Here is a 22,942-nt window from a genome sequence, read left to right as displayed (position 1 = left end):
AGGTCAGATCCTGGTAGATGGGGATGACAGGGCTTTCAACCTCTTTGTGTTCAGGGCTCCAAGAAGTGCCACCTGCATCCAAAAGTCCAACACAAATTAGTCATGGGCCTAAATGAGGCTGGGACCTGCTGAGAGCCTGAAAGAAACAGGGCAGCAGGAAATGAGGTAACCCCCCAGCCCCCGTAAGCTGGGCCCTGATCCTCCTGGAAGTCCACGATGACATTTACCTCTATGTCAATTCTAAGCAGTGTCCACAGTGAGCCTGTTGGACTCATGACAGACTGGCTCCAGCACTGACCCAGCCCTCATTTGTACATGAGCAATCCACGGGCTCTCTGTGTATTAGCCCGTGTCGCTGAAGTCTATCCACAGGTCCTTTACTTGGTATCTTAGGTGGACATGAGTGTGTACATTATAATGTTGCCTTTGGGTAAAGGTGTACAATCCATGTTATTCACAGATTCTGGTTACCTCTGTTGAAAGGTCTTTATTTGGTATCCTTTAAATTGGACTTAAATGAACCCGGAAGTAACAAAACAGCCTCTGTTGGATGGTCTACAGTCTAAGATGTTCATGGATTGAGCAGACTGCTTCTTCTCTTCCCAGGTGCCATGCCTCACCACCATGCCACTGAAAGTGAGGGAGCTCTGTTGTGCTAAACTACACTTCTAGCTAAGACTTGATGGGGATTGGCTGGGATGAGGAGGGGTAAATGCCCTACCTCTTCTTTCAAGTCCAGGCTTTACTCTCAGCCAAATGAGAGGGTAGGGAGAGGAAGGGTACAGGTGAAAAGTAAGGCTGTGGAGTCTAAAGCTATTTCTGTGCAAGTCTGGTTGCAACTGTTCGGAAGGGGCCCAGAGCTGGAGGGAGCAGGGACGATGAGTGGAATCAGAGGTGTTTTCCAAGGCTGTGGCTTTAGCCACCATTGATTCTGCAGCGAAATTGTGGGCGATGGTGCTGAGAAGGGACTTCAGATCCCTGTTGCTGTGGTTTCCTGAAATAACCTTCCCTCCTAGGGGAATACTCCTCCTTCCTCCTCTGTTTCCGGGGGACTGCTGGGGACCTGTTAGGGACTGGGATAGGAGGAGCAGGTGCTGGCCTGCGGGGCTCAAGCGGGCTGTGTGAGGGAGAAGGGTTCATTTACAGCCAGTGGGAAAGATCTCCCAGGGTAGGATCAACAGGAGTGGAGCGGCTTCAGCAGGCTGAGGGTGACAGTCTGGGACCTCAGGAGTCACCCTGACTTCAGAGGCCTTAAGGGTTCCTGTTGGCTAGTTTCGGGCTCCCCTCACCTCTGGTCAGGTTTTTTTCTGGAACCACCGAGGTTGACACTGGTGGGTGGCCAGGCTCCAGGCGTGGCTCCCAGGGGAAAGGAGACAAGGCTTCCATGTGGTTTCTGCCCAGCCCGTGCAACCGGAGCTGGGAGCCTTTATTCATTTCAGGAAAAAATTGAGCACAGCAATGAGAGGGGTGTAAAAGTGAGAGGGGAGAGAACAATACTGACACGGGAAGAGCAGGAAGGACAAAGTCTGGTCCCACAGGCAGCCCAACACAAAGCTTAAGGGAGGGGAATCTCCCATCACCAGGCCCCTGAGGCCAAGCACACCAGAGAAAGGGGAACTTGGGACCCAGGAACACCAGGATGTGGCACGGAGGTCAACACTGTTGAGCGTGCAGCTAGCACCACAGCAGCCCTGTGCGGCCTGGGGCAGGACCCCTCCAGCCCCACACTCCAGAGGCCTTCCCACCCTTCAGCTGGTTTCTCAGCAGGAACAAGTAGAGATTGCAGCACAGGGTGCTCTGGCACAAAGAATGCAGTCAGTGTGCCAGCCCAGCTTTGCGCCTTCCCGTACTTCGAGGCCAGAGGGTGGGCCTGGGGATGTTACATCAAAGCCAAAAAGCTACTCAGGCAGGGGACCCAGGGTGCACACAGATACATGGGCCTCTGGGCACGCTGCTGACCAGAACTGGACCCTAGCTCGGAGCCAGGAGGTCAAGTCCAAGATGGAAGGAATGGGGCGTGTGCTGGCAGACAGGGTCAGAAATCAGACACAGCCAACCTCTGGGCCCCTTCTACTCCTTGGAACCCTGGCCCTAGGCTTCATGGTACCTGGGCTGGGGGGCTGCTACCCTCCCCACTTGGCCACACCCAGGAAGGATGGGGTCTGGCATGAGGGGAACATGACTGTGTTGAGGCCATGGGAGGGAGAGGACTGGCAGTTAAGGTGGGCAGGAAGGTGCTCTAAACACTGTTTCCCAGTGTTCTGAGCTGGCACTGAGCACAAGGAGCCGGGCTTTGGGGAGTGGTCATCGCCACCCTGACCCACCTTCATTAAGCAGCTTTCTCTGACCTCACCTTGGGCCCTCCTCAGTGAGCAGCTCCCACCCCTAGGGGCAGAGGAGCCCCCACTGGGTGATGGAAGGCAGTCCTGAGTCAGGAGCCAGACCCCTGTTCCTCACAGGAAGTAGATGAGGTGAAACCAAGGATGGTGACTAAGGCCCCAAAGTCCCTGCCTCTGCCTCCCCAGAAACTGCAGTCAGGCCAGCCCCAGGGAGCAGAGCCTGTGTAAACATGCTCAGGAGGGGAGGAGGGGTTGCTACATATGAGAAAATGTTAAAAATAAATTAAAAAGCACCGCTGTATCCTGTGGTGGCCTCCACAGGCCCAAGGTCTCAGCAAGGAAGGGGGCTCCTGGGGGTTATCAGCTCAGGGTGATCAGCTCCCTCTTGCGGGCAGCAACAGGGGTGGGCCTCATTTCACTCTGTCTCCCCAGAGGGCTCTGGGAAAGGAGCCTGTGGATTGAGCAACTCCCCCCCCCCCCCTTCTCCCTGACCCTAATCCCCTCTCCCCTCTCTTCTCTCGAGCCCTAGGGTCCACAGGTCCACAGGTCCTGAGTCCCTCCCCTGTTGCTAAGTGGCTTGCAGGAGGCACCCACACATAGACCTAGAAAAGGCCTCATTCATTTTCAGCTGCACGCCTCCCAGAGTGAGCCATCCCTGCCTCTGGTAGATGTGGAAACATGGGGACCACCACCCCACTCCCTAAAAACAGGGATGGGATGGGATGGTGAGTCAGGGGTCATGACGGCCCTTGAATTGGTCTGGCTGGGGACTACAGTCCAGGGGCAGGTTAGGTCCCTCCCCAGGGCCCAGTGACCCCTGAATAACCTAAGGGACTGCCCAGCTGGCCCTCCTGCTGGGCCTGGCTCTGGGCCAGAAGCTGCTGGTATGGAGAGCTGCCAGCCCCTGGGGCTTCCCCGACAGCACTCGCATCAGCAAAGGCATCCTGTCTCCCTCCCTCCCTCTTTCTCTGCTTCTCAGGCCCCATCCATCTCCCTGGCAGGCTGGGAACTGTGCCATCTCTACTCCACCCCCACTGGTGACCCTGGTGGGTCTCTGGTCGGCAAGGAGCGTGAAGAGGACAAACCTGGGCCAGTTGCCCTCCCCGGGAGAAGCTTCAGCGGTGAGGACGCTGCCCTGGCCCAGCTTGCTCTGGGAAGCCTCAAACTGTTCTGAAAGCATCTCACTGGACTTCTCCCCAGCGCAAACTCTACCTCAGAGATTACAAACTGGCATTCTCTTTCATGTTGGGTTTTTACATTTTCTGAACTGATTGCCAACATTTAAAAATCAGGGTATTTCACATAAAAAATTCAGAGTTCTGGCTTCTGGAAAAACAGACAATCTGGTAATGCAGGGCCCACATTCTGAGAATAGCTGAGCAATAGTTGCTGCTTGAAAGGGATATGCCCTCTCTCATTTGCCACAGTGCCCACCCAGCCCTGCTGCCCTTTTAATCCCCCGTCTGGCCCCGTGGGCATCTGAGGTTCTGGTCCTCCCTTTTCCAGGGCCTAGCCCCTGGCTGAACCCCAGCCATTTCAGTGCAATGAAACCTTGATGGTCCTCTCATCCTGCTACCCCTTCCATAACCTGAACCCTCTCTACAGCTTTCTGACAAGTAGCCATCCAGACTTTGCTTGGATACTTCCAGCAACAGAGAACTCACTATTCCCCAAGCAGCCCGATTCTAAACTCTCTCCCACATCCTTTTCTCACTTACGCTCCTCATTTCTCAGTCTTTACTCCTCTGTGGTGTCAGCCGCACCCTTGCCCTACCACGTCCTTGTTGTTTGAGCCTCCAGAACCTTCCCCCAACCCTGCCAACTTCCTTCCACCTCTCACTTGCCTGCCAGGTGTCTCACACTTGCCAGGCAGACTGTGTAGTCTCCAGCTATCCAGATTCTTCCCTGACAAGCCACATGCAACAAATCTGATCATCACTGGTACCCCCAAACCTAGACAGGTTGCTAAATGAGGGGAGACAGGCACGAGGCACAAGCATCCTGATCTGGTCTTTGTTTTCACAGCAAGGACTGAGGTAATAGAAAGGGGGGAGTAGCAGTGCCTCTCACCCCCACCCTTGGGGACAGGACTGCCAGGGGATAGCCCCTGGCCCAAGTGTCTTACTCTGTCCCCAGCCATGCTTCCTGGACCCACTGGGTCTGCTCAGTCCCTACAGTCATGCTGAGCCCAGGGCAACTCTGGGCCTTTGGCAAGGCTCAGCCCCTCTGCAGGGAGCCCCCTGGGCTTCAGCAACAGGCAGAGCTGGGCTAAGTAAGGAGACTAGGTAGGAGCTGGGCCTGGGATTTCCTCCCCCAGTGGTCTCTCCTGGGCTCTCCTGCAGCCCACACAGCACTGTCCATGGGCCACAAGTGCACAGGGCTGTCCTGGGCCATGGACTCTGCTCTTGGGGCAGATGTGGCCTTGTGCCAAGCTCCTGATATTGGCCACACAGACCTTTCCCAGGATGATTTCTACCCTGCTTCCCGTTCCCTGGCTCAAGATTCTGCCAGGGCAGACAGAACTGGAGGAACACCTCCATCCCTCCCCCTTCCCCACCCCCATCCTGCCACAGGCTTAGGGGGCTGGGAAATTTCCCACAGGTAGGATGGACTCAAATCCCAGAGGGACACCAGCAGAGCCAGCAACCCCCTCCTTGCTCAGCCTTGTGGCACTTAGATGTCCTAAGCACTGGCCTTCCAGCCACCGGCAGATCCATTAGTTTTGTTTTCCCCAAATCCCTTAAACTTCAGTTACTGGGTTAAAAACTCCAAAGAAAATACTAACTGCTTCTTGGCCCAAAGTTAAGGGGCTTGGCCCAGCGGGAGGGGCAACAGCTTGGGTGGCTGAGCTGGGACAGGCTCTTCCTGCTGCCTCTCACCCTGCCCGGTCACCAGCCTCTCCCTCCCCACGAATGAGGCTGGTTCTGGCAGATGGATCCCAGCCAGAAGTGGTGAGGCTGGGCACTGCCACGTGCCTCACACCCGAATCTGGTACCCGTTGAGGTCCGGCATGGCTTTGGGCTCAGAAGGCTTCTTCTCACCCGATGGCCTGCAGGGAAAAGAGAATGGAGAAAGGGTGAGGGGCTTGGCAGGGAGGTGGGGGAGGAGGGAACAAGCAGTGGCTGCTCCTGGTCACTCCCCCCTCCCTTCTTCAAGGTGCCCCAAATGCAGCAGTAAAGTCCACGTGGAAGTGTGTTTCTGGAACCCTGTCCTGCCTGTGCTGTCCTGAGTGTGGTCCCTCCACTCTCTTGCAGGCTCTTGCTCTTTGCTGGAGGTCCCCTAGTCCGCGGTTGGCTGTAACAGCTGAACTGTGTGCCTCCCTGCGTGGGGAATCTGTTCTCTACAAAAGCTGCCTAGGTCCAAGCGAATGACACTGCATATCAGAGGCCTGCTTGTGCCCCTTAACCATCCCCGAGCTGTGGCTCCTGAATGACAATGACACTAAATCAAGAGCCAGACCCACATGTAGGGGACACACCAGAAGAGGCGGCCTGGTATTTTAATGGGATGTTTCTCGCAGGGGCAAAGTCACCATCAACGTGGCCTGCTAGCCGCAATCTGATGTTAACCTCTCCCAACCACTGGGAGAGTTCCCTGTCTGACAGGGGCCCACCCCTCCCACGCTCCCTCCCACACGAGCTATCTTAGACCCTCTGTGTGGGTCCTCTTGCTCTGGCAAGAGCATGGAGTAGCCAGTGGGCCAGTGAGTGGCATTTTCTCCGGGGAAACGGGACAGCACTTCTACCAGGAGGTAGCAACACAAACGCCTAAACGCACCAAACCTACATCGCCTGCCTCTGGCGGGGGCCAAAAAAGGAAGGGCGGGAAAAGGGTGAGAAAACGTGGGGATCTAGAAGATGAGAGGGAAAAGCCTTCTTCAGGCTCCCCCAGGTCCCTCACCAGCATCCCCCCACCCCCCCAGGCACAACCCCATCCCTCACCGCCTTTCGCTGCGGCTGTTCCTGCGGTGGGGGCTGGACTGGCCCCTCTGTGGGGAGGAAACGTCCTTCTTCCGGTCCTTGGTGGGGGAGGGAGGGCCAGTCCCTTTGCCAATCTTGGTGTGGAGGAAGAAACAAAGTCTCACTTAAGGCTTCCCTAGAGCCCCTCCTGCCTTGTCCAAGCCAAAAGCCCTGAGACTGCCCTGTCTGCAGGGTCATCCCGAACCTGTTTCCCAGGAACTAAAGCTGCCGGGCAGAGCTTCCTCTGCAGGACAGCCTGCACTTACGGGCAAGTCACCGAGCTTTGTGCTGTTGTAAGAAGCCCTCAGGAAAATAGCCCTCTGGCTATTTACCCATGCCAGACAAACATGACAGCTGGGGAAGCAGCCTATGTCTGAACTCTGGGCGGGATCTACCAGCCCCAAGGGGAACATTGGCTATCTCAAGACGAGCAGAAGCTCAGACTGGTGGCTATGTACGATAAAGGAAAAAATGAGAAAAGTGACCAAATCCCCTTTTACACAGCATGGTCAGCTTGACCGGAATTCTCAAAACACAGCGTGGGGGTGCCAGAGGGGGACAAATAACTTGGGGAGTCCTGAGCGCCAAATAGATTGGGAATCACAGTGCTAAAGAATAGGGAACTCTTGGCTTCAACTCTAGGTCCAGCCCGCTTTGAAGCCCAGTACTACTCCAGCAGCAGAAGCCAGGGTGCTGGGCAACTGGTGATATGCAGGGGAGGGCCAGCCCCCGAGAGCCAAGCAAGGTCACCGCAGCTGGCTTCTACCCTGGGGAAAGGTGTGGTCACCGCACAAGGTCAGGCCTGAGGCCTGGCAAGGCGGGGCCAGCTGAGCTCTGACACGCCCTGCCGGGGCACCTGTGACATGCCTACATTCCCTATTTCTAGACTGAGCTCCTGTCCCACCTCCTCACCACCTGTAAGGAAGCTACTGGGCGACGTGCACTTCAGTTTCGTGCCCTGAAAACAGAGCTCCCACCTGCCACCAGCCAGCCTCCTGGGTTCAATAGTGAACAAGCAATGGGGAGGGGCTGAACCCAGGAGAGCCCAGGCAGGCTCCAGGGGAGGTACCCTGGTCCAGGGGGACCCAAAAAGAGACCACCATCTGTTCACTGTAAGGCTGGGTGGGGGCAAGCTTCTCAGCAGCTTGGCCCACCTGCTGGGGTACTACCCCCCCCCCCCCCCCCCCCCGTTCATTGCAGGTAGGAAAGAGGGAGAAGGAACACGCATCCTCATCATCTTCCCATGGCATGACTTCTTCCTTTTTCTGACTTCCTCCCAGTCCTTTATTGAATGTGGGGGTTGGGTACTCAAGAGTCAGGACACAAGACTGATGGAGGCTGCTTGCACCTGGCCCTACTTTCCCTCCCGACAGCCCATGGCTTCCCGGCCAACGGCTTCACGGAGGGTCTTACCCCTGCCCTTCTCCCCAGGTTCTGGACTTGCCCTCTGCCCACAGCCAGCTCACCTGCTGCCTCCTTCCAGGGCCCTCCCCGGCCCGGTGTCAACAACAAGGAGCAACGGTAGCCGGTTCACCCCTATCATGCCCTGGAGCCTCACGCCACCTCTGCTGGGGTGGGGGCCGAGGTGAGGGGATTGGTGGCATTCCCTGGAGAAGCGGCGGTGGCCCTTCCACTCCCACAGCCGGGCGGAGGGTGGGCGCCGGCACTGACCTTGAGCCGCATGTCGCGGGCGTGGCGCTCCAGCTCCTTGCGGAAGTCCTCGCGGCCCAGCCTGTCCACGTCCAGCACGGAGTGCTTCCACTCGATCTGCTCCACGCTGTGCGGGTCGTGGGACACGCACTGGCCCAGCTTCACCTTCTTGAGCACGTGCCAGCAGCGGCCGTAGGCAGCCTCGTAGTCCAGCACGAGCTCACTGAGCGTGCGGAAGGCCGGCGGCTTGTACATCAGGTCCTCGCGCCGGCTCATGCCCAGCGCCCCGTAGCGGCCGCCGAAGTTCACCCCCAGCACGATGTGGCGGAAGTAGTTCCCTGAGAAGTAGGTCTTGAAGCTGATGGGGAAGCGCTCCAGGGTGGGCATGCTGTTGGTGAGGTAACTGCGCCCGCCAGCCCGGCTAAGGAAACAGCGGCGAGAGGCGCGGGGTCGATGCACCCCGCGGGGCCCCCCCACCCTGGCTCCTGGGGGACACCCCGTGTCTGGCCCGACTCCACAGCCCGACCCCGCCCCCTGCACCCCGCCTGGAGCCGAGCATGCAGTAGGTGCCCAATAAAGTCACCGGCTGGGCAAGGCACCCAGCGATTAGTGGCCGCTGTCATGATGTCAAGTGGGGCTCACAAAGTATGAATAGCTAACTCCAGACTGCAGGGCTCTCCAGGGTCCCCGTGGCCGAAGGAGGAACGAGAGGGGCCCCCCACCCGCACCCTCCTTCCACCAGTCACACACATTTCCCCTCGCCCGCCCCTACATTCGCTCTCAGACACTCTCCCGTTTTCTCTGTCACACATACATCCCTCCAGACGCAGACACTTCTCTTTCCCTCGCTGCCCCACGCCCTGCCAAAGGACACACATGCCTACCCACCAAAACTCCCGTCGGCCTGGCCTAGGAGGCCGGCACCGCCTGGACCAGCTGCCCACTCCGACCTCGTACCCCGCCTGCCCTGCCCGTGCAGTCGCTCCATCCACCTGGATTTCTCACAGAGCACCTTCTGCACCAGCTCCTCCCTTCCACCACAGGACTGTTCCCCTTGTGCCTTGGCCTGCTCCTGTCACACCTCAGGCTTAGCTGTCATGGCTGACCTCCCCTTCTAATCCAAGTCAGCTCTCCTGTTTCTTTTCTCCGGGACACCCCCCCCCCCCCCCCACACACACACACACACTCGGTAATGATTTTGCTTCTTTGCTTGCTTGCGTTTGTCTCCCCTGCCGGAATGCAAACTTCTGAGAGCTGAGACCTTGTGTGACCATGTTCCCTGATGCCTGTCTGGGGACCAGCACGGAGCCAGGCACCTAACAGTTACTCAATAAACTCTTCTTGAACACACGAGAAGAAGATGAACGGATAAAAGCTTGGAGCAGATACCCCGAACAGACACTGTACCAAGGGTCCTATTCGCAGTGACTTGTTCAGTTGTCCTAACAACTTTGTGAGACAGACACTACCGTCGTGCCCTTTTGCAGAGGGGGCTCCAAGGCTCAGAGATGTTAAGGAATGAGCTTGGGGTCACACGGTGGGAAGCTGCGGAGCTAGGGTTCAAGTCCAGGTCGGCCTGACCCTAAAGTCTATGCTGTCAGTCACTACCGTGCTTCCTGAGCCCAACTCCTTGCAAGTGTCTGAGGACACATAGATGAACAAGGCACAACAGGCTCAAGGAGCAGCGAGGAAGAGACACGGGAACAAACTCAGTATAGCGTCCACTGTGTGCACAACAAACGAGGAGACAGTGGCCGTTCTGTGGGGATGCTGAGGGGCTCCAGTCCAGATGGGAGCTGCTCTTGTCATCTTCCTGTCCAAGAGCCATGAGGTAACCTCTGAGAGGCCTCTGGGACCACATAATCCTGCCTGGACCAGCTTTCCGTGAGCACTGTGGGGAGGAAGCCGTCTCTCTCTGTCTCTGTCTCCACTTTGGTGTGCGTGGCCCCTGAAGAAGACGATGTGGGAGCATGACGGAGGCACTGGCAGTGGCCTGAATCAGTTCTCAGGCACATCCCGACAAAGAACCCTTCAGACAGGGCAAAGCTTGTCAGGAGTGAGCTCCTGGGGCCTCTGCGGGAGGGGACTGAGGAGGTGGGCCTGTAGTTCCTTTGTACAATTTAAGGTAGGTATGTCCATGAGGGGTGGGGGGAGTGCCCCCCTCAGATGACAATCCTCCTCAGGGGAGCTGTGTTCCTGGCCTGACCACCGTGTTCTCCTCCTCGATCTGTCCCAGGGAGTGGACCCCTTGTTCTGTTAGGCAGCTCCCCTGCTGCCCTTTCTGTAGCACTAAGCCAGGCACCTACATCAGGGCCCGGGGACGGTGGGGAGGCAGACAGAATGTTTAAGAGCGGGTAGGTGTCCATAGGGGGAGATGGGAGGGGTGGGCAGAGGCTAATCAACATAAGCCTTGAACTGGTAAGACTGAGTGATTGGGCACATGGGATTCATTATATTGTTCTGTTTGTACAAGCTTAAATTTTTCTGTAATAAAACAAAACAAAAGGCTAGAGCTGAGGCATGGACTCCTAGAACACAGAACTGGCCACGAACACCAGTCTCCCTCCTGCTCTGATCAGGGGCTTGTCTGTCCCACCTAGATATCCGATGACCCAGCTATAGGCCTCAGTTCTGCCCTTTGGATGGGGGTGACCAAGAAACTTTTTTTTTTAAGCCAGTTCTATTTCAAAGACCCCATCTAACATCTCTACAAATCAACATGTCCTGCAAATGCCAATATTTGGGCATTCAAAGGCTTCTCCCAGACTTTCTGGTTCTCAGAAATGGCACAAGAGCCTTTGTGAGACAGTGTGCCTTGATTTGGGGTTCAGAGAGCACAGTAATGGTGTCCAGAGGACTCAGAAAAGAGCTGCCCGGTGGGCCTGGAAAGTTAGCAACTGAGTCGTTGGGGACTGAGCTCCCCCTCGAGCTCCTTCACTTTGGGACCAAGTTCATGACTGCTGGGAGGGCTCTGAAGCTCATCCAGCCCTCCTCTTCCAGAGGAGGAAGCTGAGGCTCAGAAGGGCTAAGCCCACCTGCCTCTAGTCTCCAAGGGCCAAGGAAGGATACATTCCCAGGATCACGGCTTCCAGGCATTTGATTGGCAGAGCCTCTTTGGTCATCTCCTTGGCCAGGTCCATCAGCCTGGGGGGAGGGAGGCAGAACACTGAGGACAGATTCTCCAGTCTGGTAGGGGGTGGTCAGAAGGAGGAAGCAAGTCTAGAAGTGCGACAGGACCGACAGCTCCCTCCCTTCCAGCTCGGGCCCAGCACCTGCCCACCCCTCCAAGTCTGTCCTGAGCCTAAGGGGGGAGAAAAGAGGCAGCCACTGAAAATAAAGAAGTCCCCTTCCTTCTCTCCTCCCCTCCCCTCCTTTCACTTCCTCCTCCCACCCCAGACTCCAGCTCCAAAGACTTCTGGGAGAGGGGAGCATGAATGGGGGTTGTGCCTTGGTAGGCAGATCGTTGACACCCACCAGGCTGGGAGCCTTCTATGAAGACGGTGTTGCAGGGGCCGGTGGGAAAGCATACCAAGGATGCTGGGGACGATGGCATTGCTCTTGTCCCTTCCGGAGCACAGTGAACACCCCTGACTCAACCATGGCTTCTCCAAAGAGCTTGTAATTGATTACAACTGCTCCCCCACAGCTGGCCAGCTGCCCAGGGCAGAGACACAGGATCTCAGGCAGTTAACTGCCCAGCGACTCCCTGGTCTGCTCCTGAACTTGCAATTCAGGCCACTTCAAGACAGCCTATCCCTGAGGCTGTTTCCTTCCTCCTCGCCAAATGCTGCTGTCAGGCCTGGGAATGCAGCCCGGCCACTGACTTTGCTCAGGAGGGTGTTGGATTCCTACATCCCACCATCCCAACGAGGCTGGAGCTGGGCTCCCAGCACACGGCAACCACGGGACAACAAGAGCAAAGCTTCTGTGTTAGGGAGGCTGGATTCTACCCAGGGGTTTGGAGAGGGGGTAACGAAACAGTTTAGCAAACAAACCATTTTAAGTAGTTTTCGTAAGAAAGCAAACATGGACAGACTATATGTGAAGATGTAAAATTCAAGTTAATTTCTGAAACACAGGATTTTAAGCCTGCACGCAGCTTTCGACTGAGCCCCCAGACCCAGCTGTGGCGATCGCTCTTCACTCTGCTTTGCCCTTAGGGCTTCTCTGGGGTGAAACCAGCTAGAGGTCTGCATGGGGTGAAGGAAGGGAACAGAGAGATGCAAACTTCTCTCCCAGGGGTCCCTGCTTCTCAGACCCTGGGCCTTGTACTAAATGACTAGGATGGAGTCCAGCAAGGCAAGTGGGGCAACATACAGGTGCCCTGCAACGGGGAGGATGTAGGCAGTTGCAGAGAAAGGAGAGAACGGGAGGGCTGGCTCTCTCCTGCCAGGCTCAGTTCTTATTAAAGAAAAAAAAAAAAAAAGAAGGCTCACGTACGGACATCTACCTGGGACCACCCTCTGTCATCACCAAGGAAAACTGGGGGGGCTGCCCATCACCCCACATAGCTCAGCACAGATGTTGGGGTTTCCATCAAGGAGGCCCTGGATATTCATCTCGGCCAGAGGGTCCCCCTGTACGACAACCTTAGAGCCCCACAGTGGTACTTGCCCCTACTGGCTGGCTCCCCTGGGAAGTGTCCCTCCCTGCCTCATAAGCTTCCGCCCAGAGGCTCTCCCCAGGTGCTCCAGCCTACCTGGGGGCACTATTAGCCTGGATGCAGAGGGGCAGGGTGTTCCCCAAACTTACCCTGTCAGAGGTCTGCTCTTCTTAATTTCAAAGAACTGTGTCCCTGTGTGATTGTACCTGCAGGTGCCAGTTAAGGGCTTCCTAGCTTGTTCTGGAAGAGCTGTGCCCTTCTGTCCCCACCCATCCCCAAGTTCTGGGGCCCAGCACTCCTGGGGTGCAGGCTGGGTAAGAACCCCACAAAGTGCTTCCACAAGGTACCTTGGAGGATGCTGAAGACTGGAACATCTGAGAGCAGAGGAGAGCACCTGAGGGGAGACTGAGCAGTGGACAGCCCTCTGCAGCACACTCCCATTTTCCAACCAGCCGAGAAGCAGCGTGAACAGAGACCGGGCTGGAGCAGGGGTCCAACGCAACCAAAGTGCTGGGCGGTGCTCCTGAGCCAAAGGCATCCCCTCTTTGGGCCACAGCTTCCCCACTGGGAAATGGAAGGACCGGACCCAATTTCCATTAACGAGCTTGTCTTTTCTCCTGCTCAGGACCCATGCCTGGTCCTTCCATTCCTGTCACATGTGCAGCTTGAAGGGCCTAGGGAGAGGACTCAGGACACACAGCTCTGAGCAGGCACAGGGGGATGGAAAGGCCCAGAGCAGGGACCCCGGGGAACCAGGCTCAGAGGGGCCAGGTCTTTCCATGCTAGGCAGCCAGCCTCCTACCAGGGGAGAGAACGGCAAAGGACTAGGAGAATGTTCCAAGATGTGGAAGTTACCTCCTGGAGTGTCAAATCCTTGTTCTCCTCCATCTGCCCCCCACTTATTGCTTATGAAACAGCTTTTAAACAGCCCCGCGGGAGCTGCTCCTTTCTCCTACTGGGTCTGGATGGACAGCAGAGGAGGGTCTGTGCTGGCGGCCCGAGACACGGCCATCCCACCAGCGGGTCGCTCAGAAGACACTGCCCTGTCATGAAGAGGAGGTGGAGTGGGGGTGGGGGGGTGGGTAGGGAGGCCCGAGTGGGTCTGGCATTCATCAGATAAAACCCTCCAGCAGTCAGGCTGTGCTGGCACCACGAGATGGACACAGAGGTCACCTGTGAGTGGCACTCTTGGGAGCTATGGGATCCGGCTGCTCTGCTGATGCCTCTCCAGCCCTGTCTGAAAAAAGCCCCACTTGGGTGTTTGGACCAGCATGCCAGCCAGATGGTGGCCATGACCCTGAACCAGGGAGGATACTGCAGCTCCCTGATGTAGCGCTGCACAGCTTCCAGGCGCTCAGGGACGGGCGTGGAGGGCTGGAACGTAGGCACACTCGGTATGGGAATCTAGGGACCGAGAAAGAGCGCTGGTCATTACAGGGAGGCTCACCCTGGAGCTTCCAGCCACCCGACACCCAGGATTAGCCCCCAGAGAAGCCACCACCCAAAGATGGCCTCCCCCTTCCTTCCTATCCCGAGCCTCTGTCCTTGGCAACTCCTGCCAGAGACTCCGGTCAGGCCCCCACCATGGCCATTTCTCTCCTTCCTGGCACTTGACGGCATTCCTCATTTGGAGCTTCTGTCGAGGTTTGAATTTTATGCTTCTGTAATAATTTTAGAAAAACATAGGTTGCCTCACCAGCTGTTTTGAATTGTAACAACTTCAAGTTATTAACAATTTGAATTCATCAACTTCAAGGCTTAACAAGAATGTCAATATTGGGGTTAAGTTCATTTGCATTCGGGATTTGCTCTGGTTCAAGTGCTGGATCAAAACTAATTTACCTGGTGTCCCCTTCCCTCCCTGCCCTGCCTGGGCTGGGGTGCCCCTCCCGTGGGGGGGGGGGGGATGAGTGCGCCCCAGGATCACAGCACACGGGAAGGCACAGGCCCTCCAGCTGTGAACTGGGCTGCTGAGGAGGTCAGCGCTGCCCGGCGGGAGGGACGTTTTGGGACAGGTCTTGCCATGGATCTGCTTGCCATGGCCTGGCTGCTTTGGCCATGTTCCCCCTTCAACACCCTGTTTCCTGCCAGCTCCACGTCTGCAAGCAACATGAGCAACCAGGTAACTGGGCTCTCCTCCTCACCAGAAGAGACTTTCCAGTGCCCAGCCCAGGAAGCGGGGAGATGGAGGGGGGCGTGCCAGGCAGGCACCTCCTGATGGCCAGAACCCGTGGGCTGCCCGGCTGCCAGGACTCAGGTCAGGAGCCGCAGACCCGCAGCCAGGCAGTCTCCAGGAAAGAGGCACTGCACAGCTGTGTGCCCCAGGCCACAGGCCCCCTTCTCAGGCCCGGGGAGCCTGCAGTTTGGCCACATCAAGCCAGTGAGGCTGAGGTGGCCCAGAAAGGCACCAGCTGGGGGCCCTCTGGGGCTACAGAACTCCTCCAGGCGGAAGCAGCAGACTTCCAGGAATAAAGCCCACCTGTGGGGGCTCCCCCTTGGCCACCAGGATATCCTGCTGGGAGGTGGCCTCAGGCTCCTCACAAAGAGGTCTCTCTTGCTCCCCCTGAGGCCTCCGCCCAGCCACCCCCTCAGTTCACATGGAGCCCACCCGGCAGGCTGGGGCCGCTGAGGGTGTCAGTCTGCATGGATAGGGGTTATGTGCGAGGGAAAGGGCAAAGCAGGCGCCCTGTGTGAACTTGGGGCAGGGCTGGGGTGGGGGAGGTTCTCCCTGCAATGAGAAGCTGAGCCCACAGGGCACAGCCTTTAAAACAACGGGGCTACAATGTCTGGGGCCCTCATGTGGAGGGAGGCGACACACCAGTGACCACCGCACACTCATGTCTGGGGTGCCGCTGATGACTGGGACACAGGACAAGCTATGACAGACCCCTACTGGCTCTAAAGGGTAAAGATGCAGGAGGGAAGGCCCGGCTGGGCGTGTCCGGAGCACAGTTCTGCATGAACTTCCTGTCCCTTCCTTGCCGGTCCCCTTCTTCCTGTCTGGGCAGTCCCGAGCAGCTGACCCCTCTCTCTGGAGGAAGCTATTTCCCCTTTTCACATTACACTGCTGCCCAAACTGATGCCACCCCTTACAGTCACCAGGGGGATAAAAGCCCCAGGACGGGGCGGCGGTGGGGGGGCTCTCCCTCTTCCTGACCACTCTGCCAGATGAGCTCCAGAACTCTCTGAGGGCCCAGCCCAGCCTCCCTCCGTGTCAGCATATGGGTTAGTGGGGAGGTGGAAGAAGAACTGGAAAAATTCCTTCACACTGTGCTGTGAACAGCATGGCGCCTGACCTCCTCAGGTGGAAGGTCCCTGAGAGGCAAACAGGTCATCCCCTTCTCAAGTGAGGCCTTCTGGGGACTTGCAGGAGCTCTGGATAGAGACGGAAAATACGCCCTCCCTTGGGACACTCCAAACAAGGAGGGAGCTACGTTCACCAGAGCCGGCCCTGGGTCAGGGTATCACCGGCCATCCTGACAGAGAACCTAGGGACTTGTCACTCTGGGACAAGGAAATGACTCCAAGAGAGGCAAAGAAAAAGACGTGGGATTCACAAGCAGGGCCTCAAAGGCTGCCACCACTGAGGCATAGCTGGAAGGAGCCGTCTGGCCAGCTGCATGACTCACGTTAACTTGTGTGCATCAGTGCAAGACCCCATCCTTCTGAATGTTCACGCACACACTCATTCGCTCAAAATGAATAAGCAGGATTCTATACATCCAAAACGGTCAGGTCCGCTTTAGGACTGGGAGCCCGGATTTGCACCCCCCCCCCCGGCCCCCACCTACAAACCGGGAGCCAGGAGGGGTCAAGGGGTGGGGTTAAGTGGGCTACGTGGCAGTGAGTGAGATCTACTACCCAGATCTCTCCGGGGACAACTCCTTCCCCACTACCAAGGCCAAGGATTATCCCTAAAGTCCTGGATTCTATAAGACAGTCTTTCTGGTGGAGGCCGTGTCAGCCCTGCGCAATGAGAATGCTTGGGGCAGGTGCAACAGCCCGCAGATGGATGTGGCGGCAAGAGGCAGGACAGCCTGGAGGTCGATAGAGCCGGCTCTGGAACCAGACCATCACTATCCAAATCCCAGCTCTGCCATCCGCTGTCTGGCATCTAGTTCCTTAACATCCCTCTGTGCCTCAGACGCCTCGTTTGTGAAATGGGCAGCATAAGAGAAACAATTTCATAGCATAAATGAGATGCTATGTGCTGAGGCCTTAGAACAGGGGCCGGCGCGCAGCGAAGGCTCAATTCCTGCTCGGTGTCGTTACAGCGTGTGCCAAAGCGATTGGTCAGCACAGGCCGAGGCCGCCGGCAGGGTTACCTTTTTGGAGGAGGTGTCCAAATTCCCATTCTGCAGGAGCTCCGTGGCCAGAGCCACAGTCAGAAGACCTTCAGCAGCTGGGTCTGGGATGAGTGGCCACTGAGCTTTTAAAGGTGGTGACAGCTTGGAACATCAAGGAGAGATTCTTATGAAAGAACACAAACTATTCCTGGACCTGAGATCCTTTTAGAAATGGCTGTCCTTCAACAAACTGGATCATCCTCTTAAAGGATGTTCCCCTAAAGCACCTGTGGGGTGACCGCTGCACCCTCAGTCCTTGCTCCATTGGCTGGGTACACATGACATGCTCACCTGTTTCACGTGCCTGGCTTCATCAACTTCTCCCCAAGTCCCTCAGACATCGGTATTGCTATTATCCCCATTTTACAGCCGAGGAAACTGAGGCACAAGGAGGTCACATGCCTTCCTCACAAAAACAGCTATGCGAGAACTAGGATTTGAATGTGTTGGATTTTTCTGCCAAGCTCTTTTTATCACACGACACTGCAGGGCTCCCAGACTGAACTGCCCGCAGGGGCAGGGGCAGGGGCAAGCAGCACACAGGGGAAGGCAGGCGGCGAGGCGGTGGTGGGGACTGTGGCCAATTGGAGGAGGGGGGACCCCTCCTCAGCTCCAGCTGCCAGCTGCTATGTGCGATCATAGATTCTGTTCCCAGATCTTCTCATTTTCTGAAAAGATGCCCAAAATCTGGATCTTTATGTGAAATCTCCCAATTATACATTTTGGCTCGAGTGATCTTTTAAAACATGACACTCTCCCAACAAAACAGCTCTTGGGCCCACCATGATGTGACCTTTGCGGAGAATGCCAAGGGCATGGCCACGCGGGGAGGGGCCAGCCTAGTGATCGTCCTGTCTGCCGCTGACACTCTGGGATCCAGCCACCGGTGCCTCCCAGACTCCACTTTTCTACTCTGGGCTGAGGTCCAAAAGGAACCTCGTACAGACATGTAGGTCCTCTGCCTGTGACATCAGTCCCGTGGTTTGACGGTCAGTTTAGAAGTTTTCCAGTCTGCTCTCAAGACTCCTTCCACTCCCACCACACTCCTGTCAGTCTTGGCATCTCCAAACCCCCACCACCCAGATACTGGCTTCATTTCTTCATGGGTGTCTTTCCTATACGTGATGGCTAAAGATGACAAGAGGACATTACAGACCGGTGGCTCATGAATCCGTTGACTTATTTTAGTCTTCAGGAGTGGTAACAGTTTTGCAGGGAACCCTTCACACTCTTGCACAGCCTGATTTAAATATAAGCAAGGTGGCGGGACAGCTGTCTGCTAATCACCAGCTTGCTGCTGTGGGAGAGGCGTGTGGCTCTGGCCCTAGGGCTACAGATGCCGAGTGAAGTCTAGCCTCCCGGCTTCCTGAGGAAAGATTTGAAAAAAGAGGGAATGGACATCCAGTAACAACTACTGGCTTGAGACTTTACCGTTGGTGAAATGCTTTAACGCATAGTCTCTCATTTAACTTTGACCACAATCCCCTCCATTGTACAGATGAGAAAACTGGCTCCAATGGGCTGAGGGCCTGCTTGAGTTCACACAGACAGGTGGGCGATCAAAACCAACATCCATATTCTTTGGCACGGTGCTTCCTTCTCAGGAATTTATCCCAAGGAAATAACCAAGGATGGACCCCCAAATTTATGTTTTAGAATTTTCACCGCAGTGTTCATCTTAAGAATAAAATATTAGACACTATGTCCAATCATGGGGGACTAGCTCAATAAATTTCAAGTTTATACATAGGACAATTACATAGCCATCTTATTTCCCTCGGAAATACTGGGCTGTTGTTCAGCCTTCGACCTCTGAATTCTCTTTTCCAAGAAGACAATTTCTGATGGCTCTACCGATAACTTGGTAGAAATGAAACAAAACAGGCCATCTCCATGTCTACTCCACATTAACTGCCACTCTCCCGAGCCCCCTTACTTTCCAACTGAGCCGGCACGACTAAGCGCTGGGCTCTGACCTTTGCCCAAAGGGCTTTTCTTTGGATATTTCAGGTCTCTGCACCTGAGAGTGCTTCTTTAGTCTTAACCGTAACATTATAAAACCAAAAATCGTGTGCCTGAAAGTCTCAAGCACTCTTTCATTCGGCAAACACACGCAAGTGCCTGTGTTGTGCCAGCCACACAGAAAGCCCTGGAAAGACAAAGATGAATGAGACACAGCCTCAGTCTTCATGGGTGATGCAACTGAAGGGCAGCCATCATGGAGCCAGCCCTCCACCGAAAGGTTATCTCACTTCACTCGTTTCCACAGACCTTTTTCTAACTGCCCTGAATCTAGCGTCCAGCAGAGCAGAGGGCATGGAACTTCAAAACCTGAGGCTGAGTCCTGGCTCTGCCACTTACTAGCTGTGGGATCCTGAGTTTTCAGTTTTTCCGTCTGTAAAATGGGGCCCCAAACCACACTTGTTTCACAAGGCTGTTGGAGAACTCAGTGGGATAGGGCATGAAAATATTTTCTCAACATCTGAAGCCCTGTGTCCTCCTAGTCATTTATTACGTGCCTGCCCACAGTTCACCGGCTTAGCAAATAAGATGTAAAGCCACATTAGTGTACTTGTTAATCTGCTGCCCTGCCCACAAAACATGGGTATTTAAAAAGGGATGGAAGAGGCGCCTGGGTGGCTCAGTCGGTTAAGTGTCTGACTCTGGATTTTGGCTCAGGTCATGATCTCACAGTTTGTGAGATCGAGCCCTGTGTCATCTCTGCACTGACAGCATGGAGGCTGCTTGGGATTCTCTCTCTCCCTCTCTCTATGCCCGGCCCCCCTTGCTCATGCTCTCTCAATAAATAACTACTTTTTAAAAGTAAAAAAAAAAAAAAAAAAGGGGATGGAAGAAAGCCTCCTGGAAACAGGGCATGTGGATCTCACAGAACCTCAAAGGCAGTTGAGAGAAAGTTCTTCTGGACAGGCACAACCTATTTGTATTTTTAAAGTGCTACTATGCCAGTGGTCCCCTACCCCACCAAGGAAAAGTGTGATTTGGCTCTCTCAGCCCCAAGATCGCTAAAACCTGATATACCACTCCCCCCAACACATGTACACAATGCTTACCTTGGGCAGGTCTGTGGCCCCTCGGATCCGCTGGGCCACCTTCTCTCCATCGGGGTGGATCTTGGCCACGTGCTTCCACATCCTTTCCCAGGTGGCTTCGTCCACAGGCAGCCCACCCCGGTTGACAAAGAAGGGGACGCCTCCGTCTCTCAGGTCCTCTTCCCCTTCCTCCTCTGGCTCATCATCTCTCTGGGCTGAGGCACCTTCACTGGTCTCCAGGCGTCTGACCCCAGAGGGGACTGCAGCAGCAGTGGGGGCAGCACCGCTGCTGCCACCCCCGACCACCTTCTTCCCCCCTGGCATCCCCGAATCCTTGATGGGGGTAGGAGTATGTATCAGGAGGCAGGAAAAAATAGGTGGCTCACAGGAGGCCTCCCACACACCAGCTGCAGAGATAACACATGGCCAAACAGAGGGCAAGGCGCCTTTAAGAAACCAGGGCGTGGCTCCTGTACAATAAAATACTACTCAATAAGAAAAAAAAAATCAGTGCCTCAACGTGAAGTAGGGGGTAGAGAGGTGGCGGTCCGGGGTCAGCCTTAAAGGCTTTGTTCTTTTTGTAAAACGGGATAAAGAGAACACACCCCAACTTGGCAGCCATCACAAAGCTCCCCCATTTGACAGCGAGAACAATGACGGGCAGCAGTCTGGGCTTGCAGAGTAAAGTCGGAGGGAAACTGAGGCCAGACAGCTCACACCTGCGGCCACAGAGGGTCAAGGCACCGGGTCCAGGCCAACCGGGTGCCCCAAGTCGTAGTTTTGGAGAACAATTTCGTCTCCAAAATCTCGCACGCTCACAGCAGCGCGCGCTCCGGGGGGTACCGAGAGGACTCCGCGCCGCATCAGCTCGGAGCCGGGACCCCCGGACAAGAGGGTGACGAGGGGGCGCGATTTCTCTGACGCGACGAGCCTGGGAGCCAAGACTCACAGCTGGCTGGGCGCGGGGAGGGGGCGCACGCCGACGCGCTCATTCCACGCCCGCGGCCAACTCCCCGCACAAAGTGGGCTTTGTCTCGGCCCCCGTCCCCTCGCCCCCAGGAAGCAGCAGCTCAGCTCCCAGAAGGGGGAAGGGCGCGGCGGGGGGCGCCAAGGCCCAGCCGGTCCCGAGCCGGGCGCGTCTCAGCGGGCGGACAGCGGGCACCCGGCGCCGCGCAGCGCCAGCCGACCCATCGCGGGGCGCGGGTCCCGCTCCGGGGCCGGGGGCTCAGCGGGGCCGACTCGGGCGGCGCGCAGGGGCCAGGCTGAGGTCACCGAGCGGCGGGCTCCGGCCGCGCGGTCGCAGCCTCCGAGTGGCTGCGGCATGGGCGGTGGCGCGGCCGGGCCGGGCGAAGGATGCTCCGCGGCGGTCCTCTCGCGCTCCGGCTGCCCGGGCTGAGTGGGAGGAGGAAGGACCGCCGGACGGGGAGGGAGAGCTCGGAGGCTCGCGCGGCCACAGCCCGCGGAAGGAGCTGGAGGCGAGTGATAAAGCCTCGGCAAGCGCGGGCTGCGCTAGTGCCGCCGAGCGGGAGGTCCACGCTGAGCCGCTCCGCGAGGCTCAGGCCGCCGCCTCCGCCGCCCCAGGGCCCAGCTGCCGCCAGCCGCGCGCGTCCCCTGCCCGCCCGCCGCCCACCCGGCTCGACTCCGGCCCGCGCCGCGCATGCGCTCCGTCCCCCCCTTAAAGGGCCAGCGCGTTCCCGGCGGGCCCTCCGCCTTCCGCCGCCAGCCCTGCGCCCCAAGTTATCTCTAGGATGCAGGGTGTCGTCCGCGCCGCTCTCACCTCTCTCCCAGGGCGCGGCGAAGCCGGAGACGAGCTGCGGAGGAAGCTCACAACGTGCCACACGGAGCTCAAACTGCGTGGAGATTCCGGCCTCGGGAGGCCCGCGGTCGGGAATTTCCGAAAGGAAGCACCTCGCAGGGGCCCTCAGGGGGTAGAAGTGAGAGTTCTGGCCTGGAGGACCGGGTCTCATTTCCTGCGGGACATCCTACAGGTCGCTTCCCTCCGTGGGCCTCAGTTTCCCCATCTGGCAGCCGAGCTCGTCACACCGGGTGAGCGCAGAGCCCTGGCGTGCGGGTTCCTTAACGGAGGCTGGGGGTTAGTGTCACGACTTCTGGAAGCGAAAGGGTTAAAAGCCACCCTGTTGCACCCCAAGACCTGCATCAGTGGGAGCGGGGTGCGCGGGGTTCGCCCCCTCGTCGACCTCCCCGGACCTGGCGATGGGCGCCCCTGCGCCCCCCTGCAGGGGGGTTGCCGCGCCCGGGGTCTTGGGACGGCGACCCATGCGTGGAGTGAGTTGACAGTCGGTAGGGTCCTGCCGGTCCAGAGGAAGGGGACACCACAGCCCATTGCTGTGTGCGGGCCCAGGACGGTGGAGACCCAAGACACGCTTCTCCCCCCCGCCCCCCGCCCCCGGCGCCCCCCAACAGAGCAGCAGAGCAGAGAGGAAAAGGCGCAAAGGGGGAGCAAAAGGAAAGAATTCACTGAAAGACAGCCATGTGCGCTTTAAGACCTCTCCTGTCTCCCACCAGGAGTTAGTATGAATGGCAAAGCAGCTTCCTGGGCCCTGGCCCGCCTGCCCGCAGATTCAGATTGCTTAGGTCTCCGAGTCTGCTGCATTTCTCACCGTGCCCCTTTCCGCCAAGCTGAAGTTTCCACACCTGGGCTGGGACAGAGAAGGCCTTGGGGAACGCGGAGGTGGTCAGTGGTTCCCCGTCTGTTTTCTCTAAAGTCCCCGGTGTCTGAATTTCCTAGGTCCCCTCCGGTAGCTCCCTCTTGCTGCCTCCAGGGTCAGCAACCAAGGGTGATGAGTGATGGGAAGGGTCACAGGACTTCGAGAAAGCTCGTAAACGGGAGTTCCTCTTAGCTTACAGAGGCTGGAAGACCCCAAGCATGTGAAACCACCAGGGACCAACAACTGTAACCTACTCATCCTCTAGATGGGGAGATTGAGTCTCAGAGAGTGACTTCCTCAAACCCACGCAGCTAACAATTGCAACT

The 22,942-nt window shown here is 57.0% G+C and overlaps 2 protein-coding genes and 1 long non-coding RNA gene across 10 annotated transcripts in view; 2 read left to right on the top strand and 1 right to left on the bottom strand.

The window, feature by feature from the left end:
• Window positions 1-3,582, top strand: part of ANGEL1 (angel homolog 1) — a 31,938-nt gene extending 28,356 nt beyond the window's left edge. The window contains exon 11 of the transcript XR_008299544.1: window positions 3,319-3,582. The gene's annotated coding sequence lies outside the window, so the exon portion shown is untranslated. The remainder of the gene's footprint in view (window positions 1-3,318) is intronic.
• Window positions 1,386-21,914, bottom strand: VASH1 (vasohibin 1). 7 transcript variants are annotated; one of them, XM_027066232.2, is made up of 10 exons: window positions 21,725-21,914; window positions 19,969-20,354; window positions 16,877-16,999; window positions 14,135-14,212; window positions 13,867-13,955; window positions 12,701-12,760; window positions 11,018-11,092; window positions 7,970-8,351; window positions 6,281-6,393; window positions 1,386-5,388 (listed from the first exon to the last, which is right to left on the bottom strand). In XM_027066232.2, the coding sequence occupies exons 1-10, from the start codon at window positions 21,912-21,914 to the stop codon at window positions 5,316-5,318; spliced, it is 1,569 nt and encodes a 522-aa protein (XP_026922033.1). In that variant the 3' UTR covers window positions 1,386-5,315. The 7 variants fall into 7 exon arrangements, with proteins under 7 accessions (XP_026922033.1, XP_026922034.1, XP_014927093.2 ...); XM_027066233.2 differs by having other exon boundaries at window positions 12,701-12,757; XM_015071607.3 differs by lacking the exon at window positions 14,135-14,212.
• LOC106974379 (uncharacterized) overlaps window positions 21,853-22,942 on the top strand; it is a 153,706-nt gene continuing 152,616 nt past the window's right edge. For both annotated transcript variants that reach the window (XR_008299545.1, XR_008299546.1), the window contains exon 1: window positions 21,853-21,993. This is a non-coding gene — a long non-coding RNA (uncharacterized LOC106974379). The remainder of the gene's footprint in view (window positions 21,994-22,942) is intronic.

This window comes from Acinonyx jubatus, chromosome B3 (genome assembly GCF_027475565.1).
Source record: "Acinonyx jubatus isolate Ajub_Pintada_27869175 chromosome B3, VMU_Ajub_asm_v1.0, whole genome shotgun sequence".
In the NCBI taxonomy this organism is placed as follows: domain Eukaryota; kingdom Metazoa; phylum Chordata; class Mammalia; order Carnivora; family Felidae; genus Acinonyx; species Acinonyx jubatus.
The sequence above is the reverse complement of the archived record's forward strand: the minus strand, read 5'-3'. Positions and strand labels throughout refer to the sequence as shown.

Coding starts and splice junctions, on each gene's coding strand:
- VASH1 (XM_027066232.2), bottom strand. CDS start 21,914: ATGAGACCCGGTCCTCCAGGCCAGAACTCTCACTTCTACCCCCTGAGG. Junction 8,352..11,017: donor GAAGCCGTGATCCTGGGAAT/GTATCCTTCCTT, acceptor TGGCGGGCGCAG/TTACCTCACCAACAGCATGC. Junction 6,394..7,969: donor CCCGCGACATGCGGCTCAAG/GTCAGTGCCGGC, acceptor CTCCACACCAAG/ATTGGCAAAGGGACTGGCCC.